The 13,064-nt window shown below is 43.2% G+C and overlaps 1 protein-coding gene across 1 annotated transcript; it reads right to left on the bottom strand.

Annotated features, from left to right (window-relative positions):
* Positions 1-8,208: 8,208 nt before the first annotated feature.
* LOC311048456 (very-long-chain 3-oxoacyl-CoA reductase-A-like) lies at positions 8,209-10,798 on the bottom strand (the record flags this gene model as incomplete). Its single annotated transcript, XM_084061714.1, has 4 exons — positions 8,209-9,260; positions 10,289-10,336; positions 10,481-10,621; positions 10,711-10,798. The coding sequence occupies 4 exons, from the start codon at positions 10,796-10,798 to the stop codon at positions 8,209-8,211; spliced, it is 1,329 nt and encodes a 442-aa protein (XP_083917840.1).
* Between the last annotated feature and the right edge of the window lie 2,266 nt (positions 10,799-13,064).

The following is a 13,064-nucleotide window of genomic DNA, read 5'->3' as shown; positions in this document are numbered from 1 at the left end:
TAAAGGTAGTCCTAGACACTCCAGATGTTTAAGATATTTCCGGAAAGTAAAGTTTTTAGGACGGGGTTGAAAAAAACGTTTAAATCGCTTATTTAGTCAGCCTGTGCCATGTTTCCCATTCAACCCGGACGGCAGGTGCCAGTAGCCTGCTGCTCCCGATTCGGAAAACAGAGAGTGAGGTTCCAAACGGGGCTAATGCAAATATTGTAGCTACTTTTTACTCCACTATAATTATTTGCAAACTTTAGTTACTTTGTAGATTTTGATTATTATTACAAAACATACATTAACCACTTCAGCCCTATATACATTTCGGCCATTTGAAAATAGCCAATCTAGCTCAACAATGCCTGAGGCATTGTGAGCTTGTAGATCTGCTATTTTCAAAAGATTTTATACATTTGAAACCCATGAAATGAGACATTCTGCCTAATTTGGGACTTTAAGTACATTTTAATGCCAATATTTAATTTGTACTTTGTCTTTTGCTCAATTCAATACAATTCAATACATTTTGAATACAGACTTTTACTTTTAACAGAGTATTTCTGCAGTATAGCACGAAGACGAACCTCTCACTCCGCTATACAGGTTCGTAATGGGGCTAACGACCGTCATGATAGTGAACCTGGCTATCTAAGTATACATTGAGGTTCTCTAGTACTTGTCTTTAATTGAGTTTTCAATGTTCTGGTCCTTTAAACTTCTACTCCACTTATAATGGACTATTCCAGAGGGAAATTACATACGGTAATGTTTAGTCCTCTGTATTTAGGCCTATCTGACAGCTTAATTTATTTACTTTGCATATTATGGTTATTAAAACTATAATCAGCAAACAGGCTAAATGCTTTTGCTCCTGTACCAACTACAAAGTGATAATACAACAATTATAATACAATATAGGCTACATTACTCTATATTAATGAGTAATTCTACTTTCTGTAGGCTACTTTACTTGAGTTAAAATGTGAATGCAGGACTTAGCTACTTGTAACATATTTCTACACTGTAGTGTACCTGTCTTTTAATAGGGTGATCAATTACTTTGACTTTATCGCCACCTCCTGGTATAAAAACGAATAGCATGGCTAACGCAAAGTTATTGCTGATATAAGCCATTTTCCTTTCCCTCCTTGATTCAGTAATGTATCTATCTATTCTATTTAATTCCTTCTACACTTTATTACTTTATAATGCCTTTTATGTCTCATGCAAAGCACTTTGGGAGTAAAATGTGGGATACAAATAAACTAGCTTTGCGTTGCCTTCCAATCTGTTTATAACAAATCATGTTCCACTGAATGAAAACCAGAGCTGCTAGTAATAGTACTATAATGTGTCTTTGTTCTTCTAAAAGGTGCTGTAAGTCATATCTTTTGGTTTAAACAAAAAGGCCAATTTCTAAAACGTTAAAGCTCTGTATTCTTCTGATTGTAATCATCATTGCTATATGTTTGTTCAGTAACAGGGGTGCCCCCATCTCTCCAGCTCTATAATAAACAGAAATACATTTTCAGGTGGCTCACCAATTTCATCCAATCGGGATAGAGAACCTGTGACTGTGTCAGTTTCAATTTAGTAGTGTTCTAGCTCTACTTATGTCTGGGTTTTTGTTCCCAATATAAATTTCTCCTGTTTATCTTATATCCTGTATGAGTTCTCTCTCTTGATTGGATGACATCAGTTTCCTGACCTGTATCCTGTATTTTCTATTTACTAAAGAACTGGAGTTTGGAGAATAGGTTTGTTTCTGTACAAAACACTACTGTACAAAACACTACTTACTCTACCTTTATGCATAAGCATCTCACGACACGAAGAAATGGTGTTTTTTGTCACTGTATGTTTGCCTCTGCATCTACCCATCCTATAACTACAAGGAGCAGTGAGCAGCCATTAGTACAGCGTTCGGTGAGGGGTTACATTTCTTACTCAGGCACACTTCAACACATTGCTGAGGCCAGGAATTGAACTTAGGACCTTCAGCTTTTCAGGCGGGCTCTCTAACCATTCAGCTATGGCCACCACTATAACACCACTCCTCGACAAATATTAGGCTACTCAACTACAAGCGAAAATTGCTCAGACAAATTTATACTTGTGTTAAAGAGGAGTACTTGCTTGTAAATGTAATGGAGTCCAAAGTACAATACTTGTCTTCAAAATGTAGTGTAGTGCAAAAAACAAATACTCAAGTAAAATACAGATACTCAAAAAAGCACATTATAGCCTACTCAGTATATAGTATGAGGGATAAAAAATAATTCAAATATCCGTTCATAAAAGTAACATTATGTTTATGTTGTGTCTTTTACAAACAACAATATTTGATAATAAACAAACGAGTAACGTGTATTCTACGTAATGACACAGATACATGGCATTATGTAATGATGTCATCATGCAATGACATAAAACAAACATAATTTAGCAACTTTTAGTGACAACTTCCACCTGGAAATGAGGAGGCAACACTGATAGCCTGGTTCCAGACAAATCTGCCATTGCAAATAAAAAGCCCTTGGCAGATTAGGTCTGGCCCCTCTCAATAGAAAGAGGGGCCTGTCTGTCTGTCTGTCTGTCTGTCTGTCTGTCTGTCTGTCTGTCTGTCTGTCTGTCTGTCTGTCTGTCTGTCTGTCTTGTTGTGACAGTAACGTGTCTCCAATACACTATGGAGATTTAATTAACCTAATTCATTCCTTTTGTGAGGTGTGTAACTTATTTTTAAGGATATTTGGGATGCTAGTGTTCCAGGATGTGCAGGCGTAATCACAATGACATTGACCAACTGGCGACAATTAGTGAGTGAATTTCCCTCGAAGCACTTCTCCAGTATCTATAAAAGTACATATTCTGGTTAGAATCTTTACTTTTTAATTGACCATTGAGATAACTTTTAGTGCCATACTAACTCTAGATCGTGTGTTGTCTAATAGGCAGCCTAAGTTAGTGACTTCATCCTTGGCTGTAATTTCAAAGTCACCTACCACCCCTCTCAACCCAGGGGACTTCTTTAGTTTTGCATTAGACCCAAAGAGTATGTTATGCAAGATGATGTTATTGTCCAACATCCAGATGCTGATTTGTGGAGTTCTGCACTCTACAAAATCAATACTTTTTCTAACTCACATCCACCACTTGTTTGCTCTAAGGATATCAAGATTTACGGAGTCGAACCCCTTTTGAACATCCAACATAATCATACCACAATCATGCACGTATCTACTCCTTTTGTGTTAAATAGAGCAAACAGGTATCCGTTGAATGAGATTTGCTGAAGCCAGATTGAAAACCAGCTATTATTTTTTAATTGTGGGTGCATGCGTACCTGTATTATTACTATAAATAGACATTGTCAGGACACTTTTCAATTCTCACAACATAAATGGTTGTTTTATGGTTAAAAAATATTTTTAGATATAGGCTTACAATTCAAATAAAATGCAAGTTGGGGTTAAGGCCCTGACACACTGAACGAGTCATTGACACGAGTCACACTATTGCAATCATCTATTGAATCATAAAAAAAATCACACCCAGTGTGAAGTGGGCGGTGTGGTCACACTGGTCATCACAGACCCATGACTCACTTAAAAAAAACATAAATGTGTTTTTTTAAAGTGCATAGTCCTGTTTATAGGACTATGCACATGTGTCTCGCTAGCCAATCACAGTGCTGAATAGAGTCAGCCAATAGAGTCAGCCAATCACAGTGCAGCTAGTGGTCATCACAGTGATGGAAGCTCACTTAAAGAAAAGTATAGATTTGCATTGAATGTGTAGGGGTTAGGGGTGTACAATGGGTGGCCAATCAAAGTGCAGGGTTAGGGGGGTACAATGGGTGGCCAATCACAGTGCAGCAAATGTCAATGTCCCAACCTCACATATAGGGGCGGTTACACCGCCCAAAAAACAGACTTTTGTTTCTAGAATGGTCAATAAAGTGAAAACAAACATTGATATGCACTGCAAAACGAGTTTGAAATAAAAAGAGGTTACCTTTCTGTATTGCTCCAACTCATTTTGGATGGTCTGAGCCGCATGTTGACGCTCCAAAATAGAACCGAGCTCTTAACAGGTTTTGACGAACTCACTTGACACCTCCACCAGCCGTTGTAAACAATGGGAGCCTTTGGCCCTTTGATGACGCGAGCTTCTGGCGCTTTCAGTGTGTCAGAGCATTTAGAGGTTAGAACTATAGTCATTTAGAGGTTAGGTTTATCGGTTGGGGTTAGAGTTGTGCCTGATTACTGAATACTTAGTTGTGCCAGAGGTTATGAGTGACACTGACAGCCATAAATATAAGTTGCAGTGAGAGTGGATTAATGCCAATAGCTGTACCTGGCAGCAGAGCTCACTGACAGGGAGGAGAACAGTCAATCGATCCTCGTCTGTGGTACATTTTTACAGGGGCCAGTTTCGATTATCAGCCACCTGTAAGTGCGGTTTTGCAGGAGAGTACGGATTTACACTGCTTTACGACAGTGGTATGGCGTTCCACATTTTTGTGGCGTAGCAGGAGAACAAATGTACCCCTCGTTTGAGCCAAATCTGGGTTGAACGTGATTAGTGGAGCTCCATCTGGTTTTGTGATTGTGGACGTTATTGACGTTTTGGAAGTAGTTTGACAGGCACATGGTTGTCTTTGTGGTGTAGTGTATCTTGTAGACAAGGCCCATTGCAAGTTGCTGTACTCTGTCATCTACCCTGAGCTATCCGACCCTAGCAAAATGAGCAGGGGTTAAATGAGTTGCCTGTAGCCTGACCAGTTTGGGATGTCTGAGCCTTGTTTTTAAGGCCTTTGTGATGCTATGGTACCATGAGGTACATGCATAGTCGAAGTGACTTTGGATGAGTGCTCCTCTTAGTGTCCTCCTCAATGTATTCTTACTGACCAGTGAGGAGATCCTGTACAAAAATATTGTGTGGTTGACTCTTTTGATCACTTTAGTTGTCATTTTATCACTGGAAATGTAGGTAATTTCCTCTTTTTCTAACATTGTCACCCACTTTTACTGTGAAGCCGTCTGCCTTGCCTAGAGAGGTTTACTATGTGGTGATGATTGGAGCAATGGACAAACGAAGGACAGCACATGTCACTTATTAGTGAATGGTTCAGCACCACTGCTGATGGACAGCAACAGGCCATGTGTGCACTGACCCTTTTTATACAGGGATACAATATCCAGCAGATCAAAGCAGCACACAGAGCCGCTGTGTCAGTCTCCACAGAGGCAGTCTGTTTGTAGTTAAGCTATTACCAACACTACAGCAACACATGCAAAGAATTAACTTACTGTACAGTTAACGTACAGGCTTCCATACTGCTGCTAGTGGCTCCCAAAGTATGGGTCGGGACACATTTGTGGGTCGCGGACCGGACACATTTTTATGGGTTGTGAGAAACTATCCCTCTTTTGTGTGTGTTTCCTAAAATGTTTTAATTATTATTTCAAAAATCACACCCACTGTGAAGTGGGCGGTGTGTGGTCATCACAACATGACTCACTTTAAAAAAAGGATAAATGACTTTTTTTAAAGTCCATACTGCTATTCATAGGGCTGCACATGTGTCATGTGTTTCGCTAGCCAATCACAGTCCTGAATTTGCAAAGTCAGCCAATCACATTACAGTTAGTGGTGATGACACTAGCTGTAATGTGATTGGCTGATATGAAAAAAGTATCGATTTGCATTAACAATGGAAGGGTTAGGGGGTACACACATTTTTTGGTCGGTGTCCAAAACTCACTTATAGGGGGCGGCTACACCGCCCCAAAAAATATATATTTAAAAAAAAATCACACCCTGTGTGAAGGTAGCGGCGCCTTTGATACATTTTGTCATCGATATATGTTTATAATGTGTTTATAGCCATGTGTCACGTGAAGCTTGACCAATCACTTTGTTGACGGGTCTGACCAATCAGAACGTGACGGGTCTGACCAATCAGAACGTTGACGGGTCTGACCAATCAGAACATTGACGGGTCTGACCAATCAGAACGTTGACGGTGAACACGGACAAAGTCAGGTATAGAGCAGGATCTATACCTAAAGGTATAGAGCGGCTAGCGCCGCTAGAAATGAAAAACACATACACACACACACACACACACACACACACACACACACACACACACACACACACACACACAAATAGCAACAGTTTAGCAATTACATTTAACCACTTAAACCCTCGAGACCTAGTAAACTGGACCTTAGTTCTGTACTTGGACTGCTTGTTCCATCTACTCTACACCAAATCTCTTTGCCAAAAACAGCGGACACGTTACGTTGTGAGGTTGTAGATCTGCTATTTTTGGCTAATGTTCCCCTCGGAATATGGATTCTGGGCCAGGTATCTGCTCTCTTGAATGTATCTACAGGTATCGAGGTCAGCATGGTGCAGATGATGCAGGAATACACAGAGGATGACAGTCTTTGTGTGCTTGTATTCCATTGAAATCCCTTTCTTGTCACAACAACTCACTAATCTTGCAGCTGTGTTTGCAAATTTCTATACTTCACCCAGCAGATATGTGAGTTTTTTATTCTCAGTTTTTTAATCTGGGAATCTCTCTGTAATCTCTCCCACACTCCCTCTATCCCTCTCTCTCCCCTCCTCTCTCTCCATCTCTCTGTCTCTGTTGTACTCGACATAGCTGATAAACCAGAGGCGTACTTCCTGGTTCAGGTTCTGTCAGTTTGCTTCATCTGTGTCTCAGCAGATCCGATGGAAAAGCTGTGAATGTTCAAGCGTTCATGAATACAAACACATCCATGTTCCTGCTCTCTGGGATGGGGTGGTTTGGGATGCAGGGACCAAAATGTCAACTCTCCGAGTTAAAGGGATAGTTTACCCCCAACATGTTTTTTTTCCCTATCGATTACTCACCCCATGGAGACTTGAATTAATGGATTTTTTTTTGTTTTTGTCACATTCCTAAACCAATAATTTGATGGCGGCGGCTCCGGTAGGAGCCTCAAACAGTCAACTTTGGGTCTCCTACCGGATCAGGGTTTCCGCAAGGCCGCCCACCTTGACCGACAGGATTATATTTTACCGGCCAAATAATAAACTAGAAAATGTGCTCCTCGGAGCACAGGTCTCCGCCAGCGGACCTGTGCTATTTTAACTCTCCATTAATCCTGTCAATATTACATATTGTCACGTGTCACTTGACCGATGTTAGCTTGGCTGATGGATAGGTGTGTCACCTCAAAAGATATAAATGATCTTTAGAAGTGACACACCCATTTATAGGTCTCTATTTCATCATGCGTCTCGCTAGCCAATCAAAGCACACCCTTTCAACATATTGTCACGTGTCACGTGAAGCTTGACCAATGTTAGCTTGGTGGACACACGGAGAGACGAGAACGAAAACATAGTCTCCTGACGGAGACAATGAATCGGACATATTATATTATAATTAACATCACAAGCATGTTTGAAGATAGGCTACATGCACCCAACTGCTAATTACACTTCGCAATCTGTTCCTGTTTTTATAGTTAACAAAATAATATTTGATTTGTGCTTCACCATATGACGGTGTTGTTGCGTTATAGATCAGATCGTTGTAGATCAGCTATTTTCCCAATTTTGTGAAAAAAAGAAGGTTTTATCCATATTGCCCAGCCCCATCAAATGTTGTTTTGTTGGCAGCAGTTTTTCATTCAGGATTTGAATAGACAAGAACTTGTCTTGTATGTTAACCACTTTTGTGGACTGGTGTCAGAATATGACTGCTGTTTATGTGTTTCTTTTGCCAGGGGGTCCCCAGCAAAAGTAGTTAATTTAGCATAACAATCATTTTAACCACTTTATCCATTTAGCTTGTACATCTGCTATTTTTGAAAATATTTTTCAAATGTTATCAAAAATAGCAGATGCACAAAATTATTCAAAATGTTTAAAACATTTTTTATTTAAAACTTTGGATTTCTCTTTTTTACACAGATCTTCTCTTCTGGGGGTTCCTGGCACAAAACATTTTAAGATGGGGGTCCGCAGCCAAATACGTATCAGCTTGACATGAAAAAGATGACTGAAACAGACCGGTCACATGAAGTCTGAGATCCACGATGTCTGGAGATCCACATTAGAGCCATACTGATCCAAAGATTACACACAATTGGATCTTTTTTTAAATCAACATTGATGTCGGATAGTGGTTTTGATAGCTAATTGACTAGTCTCTCATTCTGTCTTCAGACCTTCAGCCTCCTGTGCTCTGTCATTTTGTTGAGGTAGCTGGTGCGCTGCAGATGGAGAAACTTGGCGACCAGGTATGAACTCTGGATTAAGAGCGTCTACTAAATGCCTAAACTGAAAACGAATGACGATGCTGCTGGGAATCAGCCAAGTGGACACCCAGCCCATCACTGCATGAGGGAAGTACCCGTTGGTCTGGCTCTGCAGACCCACGGTGGCCAGCTGGGCCGCTACATACCGTTCCGGGGTGGGCATGTCCAGGGTGGGCTTCCTGATACCGGCCATCTTAGTGACCACACCGAAAGGAAGAACGCTCTGGATAATTATTCCCCGATCCTTGTACTCCTCGTGCAGACCGCGCGAGAAAAAATCCACAAAGGCTTTTGTAGCAGAGTAGACAGTCAACAGAGGAAATGGGTCCATGCCAGTGGCAGAGGACATGTTGAGAATGATTCCTTTGGACCTCTCTATCATTCGGGGAAGCACTAAGCGTGTCATCTGGCACACTGAGGCCATGTTGACATTCATCATGTTTGTGATAAAACTGTCCAAATCTGGAATGTTGTGATAGTACTCAGCATATTGGTAACACACACCAACATTGTTGACTAAAACGCCGATCTCCAAGTCAGCCAGGCCAGCTTCAATTTTGTAGTAGATGTCTGTCCTGCCAAAGTCTACAGCTATGGTCTTTGTCTCAACTTTGAACTGTTCTTCGAGTGCCTTGGCCACATAATCCAACTTTTCCTGGGAGCGGCTGATCAGCACAATGGCAAATCCTCGACGGGCCAGCTCCTCTGTGTAGGATTTCCCGATTCCATCTGTGGCTCCCGTCACAACTGCCCATTTCCCCACCTTTGGGGTGAGAAGCTTCCCGTTCCCCAAGACCCAAATCCTACAGCCTGAGATCGATTTATATATCAGACATAACCCCAGGGATGATATGGTGAAAGCTCCGACCCAGAAGAGAGGCTTTTCTGCCTTAAGCAGTATGGTCTGAATATTAAGCAACGGCATGGCAAATAGCTTAGTGTTGACTGGATTAGTGGAGAGATCACATTTAAAGGTCTGAGAAAGAATGGGACTATGACGTCAGTCATCGTCATATTTTGGAAAGTGCACGTGATACTCCAAATTTGGGTATATTTAACATAAACAGATGGACAAGACATACTACAGTACATACAGGCATATGGAGATCTGAGGAATTTATACTAGGGCGATTCCCATTGGGAACGCATGGTCATGCAATACCCATTGTACCTGTTGTCAGAGTACCCATTGTACTGTACCCATCGTCAGAGTACCCGTTGTCAGATTACTTAGTGTAGTACCCATTATCATAGTACTTATAATAGGCCACTTAAAGGTCTATATTTGCCAACTCTTTTCGTCACAATGGTGTGGTAATAATTATGATGGTGTGGTGTGCCCATGATAGTCTCCTGAAATGTGTCTTTGCTGGTAGTCGTGTATTGCTTACTGTATGGTTATATCCTGAGGTGAGTGTCCCACCAGGACATGCCGCTTGAATGCCGCCAGTCCACAAATATGTAGAGGAAGAGGAAACATAAATAAACCCAAAAGTTACAGGTCAGAGATCTCAACAGTCAATAAATCACAAATTGTGACAGCACCTCTACGAATGTGCACCTCCCTGCGACTGGAAATCACACGCGCACCCACACACACACACACACACACACACACACACACACACACACACACACACACACACACACACACACACACACACACACACACACACACACACACAATTGCTAATCCGCAAAATAACACAATACAAAGTCAAGACAACATTAACAATATAAGATAATTACCATAAAATTGCTTCATCAGTCAACTCACCTATTTAAAAAAGAGCTTTGACAGTAATTTATAAGCTAAGTGTCTTCCTCTTAATCAATAGGGAGTGGCATATTATGTCATATAAAATGAGTAATAGTAATTCTCTTACAACATCTCCCAACTTGTCATTAAGTTTATATCATCATTTGGAACCTCAGAGAGAAACCCAATGCTCTAATGTCATAGGTAGGCCTACCTGTGCCAGCACAGATGCTCTGGCTGGTGTTTCCTGGACCTGAACGGACTGTGGGAGATCAGGAATACAGTAAGTCACATCCCACACAGCAGCCAGCAGCCACCATCCATTAATGTTTACGCATTAATCGGGAAACCTGGAAGTCTGCCTCTGATGTCACTTACTGTTAGTGTAAATGGCATACGGGATCACCTCGGCCTGGCCGCTGCTGCTCCCCCCGCAGCTGCTGCTGCTGCCCCTGAGGCTCTACTGGCCCGTGAAGTGCCAGTCCCCGCACCAGAGCGTTATGCTGGGGATCTAGGAGCTTGTCAAGCTTTTCTAATGCAATGCTTTCTGGTTTTTGAACAGCAACCACAAACCTATGCTTTAGATCGTTTCCGTATATGTTACCTGCTCGGCCTGTTGAAGGGGTCCGCTCTCACCTGGGGCTCTGCTGTCTGGGAGGAACAGTCTCCAGTGTGCCAGTCCTATGCTGCTTTCACCCGTGAAATGAAGAAGGTGTTTGATCATCCTTTACGAGGCAAGGAGGCTACTAGACGACTCATGTCCCTTTGCCAGGGGTGGTGTTGCAGAGTTTGCAATTGAGTTTCGTACACTAGCTGCGGAGAGTAGATGGAATAATGAGGCTCTTCAAGGTGCGTTCCATAAAGCACTGAATGAAGACATCAAGGACGAGTTGGCCTCCCGTGACAAGTCGAAGGATCTCGACAAGTTAATTAGTTGCTCCATTCGTCCTGATAATCGCCTCCGTGAGCGTCGGAGAGAGAGAGGTTTCCGTTCTCAGCGGGTGGACTCGTCTTCTGGTGTTCCATTCCATGCGCCATTCCATGTTCCATCTCCAACCAGGGCTCCACTCCGTGTCTCACCTCCGTCCAGCCGCAGCGCTCAATCTCCGAGAAGCCCAGAGCTCCGCCGAGTCTCCAAATGAGGTCCAGTCCGAGCCAATGGAGTTGGGTCGTGCACATCTGTCCCTGGAGAAGACTCATCGGTTGCAGACCAACTCATACCTGAGTGTTATCACAGCCTCGCTCAAGTATTCAGCAAAGATCAACCTTTGTCTTTACCACCTCAGCGGCCCTACGATTGTCCCATCAACCTCCTGGATGGCGCTCCTCTTCCCAGCAGTTGGTTGTATGATATTTCTCGGCCTGAGCGGGAAGCATTGGAGAAATACATCCGGGACTCTGTGGCGGCTGGAATCATCCAACCCTCTTCATCTCCGGTGGGTGCTGTTTTTTTTTTGTTGGCAATAAAAGATGGCTCATTAAGACCTTGCATTGATTACCGTGGTCTGAACAATATCACTGTTAAAAACAACACGCTCCCCTACTGGCTTTTCTCTCACGCAAGCTTGATTTTGCAGAAAGAAATTATGATGTCGGCAACAGGGAGCTTTTGGCAGTTAAAGAGGCATTGGAGGAGTGGCGCCATTGGCTGGAAGGTGCTGTCCAGCCCTTTTGTATGGACTGATCATAAGAACTTGTCATACATTCAGTCAGCAAAGCGACTTAAATCATGGCAAGCGAGGTGGGCTTTGTTTTTTGGCAGATTCAAATTTTCTCTCACTTATCGTCCAGGTTCCCAGAATGCAAGAGCTGATGCTCTATCTGGTCAATACTCTGTGGAGGAGAGTGGTACCGATCCTGAACCCATTGTGCCACCTACCTGTTTAGGCTACTCGCCGCCGTCACCTGGGAGATCGAGTCGAGGGTCCTGCAAGCTCAAACTCAACAGCCTGACCCTGGTTACGGCCCTCAAAATTGTCTGTTCGTCCCTGATGCTGTGCGCTCCCAGGTCCTTGAATGGGGCATTCTACCCACAAGACCTAGTTCTGGCCTTCTTCGACCCCTGCCGGTTCTGAGTGGTCCGTGGTCACATATAGCTGTGGACTTTGTCACTAGCCTGCCACCATCAGGAGGTAAAACAGTTATATTGACCATCATTGATCGTTTTCCAAAGCTGTCCATCTCATTGCTCTGCATAAACTTCCTTCTGCTAGAGAGACTGCAGACCTCTGACATCGTCTCAGACAGAGGTCCCCAGTTCACCTCTCACGTATGGAAGGCTTTCTGTACAGCCCTGGGTGCTATTGCCAGCCTCTCCTCAGCTTACCACCCTCAGACAAATGGTCAGACTGAACGAGCCAATCAGGAAGTTGAGGCTGCTCTACGCTGTATGGCGTCTGCAAATCCATCCACCTGAAGTTCTCAATTGCCTTGGGTAGAATATGCACACAATTCTCTGTCCAGTGCCTCCACTGGTATGCCACCATCCTCTGTTCTCTTGGTTATCAGCCTCCTATGTTTCCAGCTCAAGAGATCGAGGTAGCTGTTCCATCTGTCCAGGCCCTCATGCGACGCTGCCATAAGACCTGGAAGCGTGCCCGCGCTGCTCTTTTCAACGCTGGGTAGAGGATTCAGAACCAGGCTAATCGTCATCGAACCCCAGCGCCTCAGTACGTGCCTGATCAGATGGTGTGGCTTTTGGCCAAGGATATTCCACTCAGTCAGCCACAAAAAGCTCCTCGTTATGTGGGTCCTTTTGAAGTCATGTCCATCATTAACTCTTGTGCTGTTCGTCTGAAGCTCCCGGCTTCTCTCCGAGTACATCCTACCTTCCATGTTTCCCAGATCAAACCAGTTTCCACCAGCCCACTGGTCCCTCCAGCGCCTGCCCCGCCACCACCGAGGTTGATTGACGACTACCCGGCTTACACAGTTCAAAGACTGCTGGACGTTAACCGCCATTGGTCGAGAGCTGCAATATCTAGTGGATT

The sequence above is a fragment of the Gymnoscopelus microlampas genome, assembly GCF_963454915.1.
Source record: "Gymnoscopelus microlampas genome assembly, chromosome: 7".
Lineage (NCBI taxonomy): Eukaryota > Metazoa > Chordata > Actinopteri > Myctophiformes > Myctophidae > Gymnoscopelus > Gymnoscopelus microlampas.
Note: the sequence above shows the minus strand (reverse complement) of the source record. Positions and strands in the feature narration are given on the sequence as shown.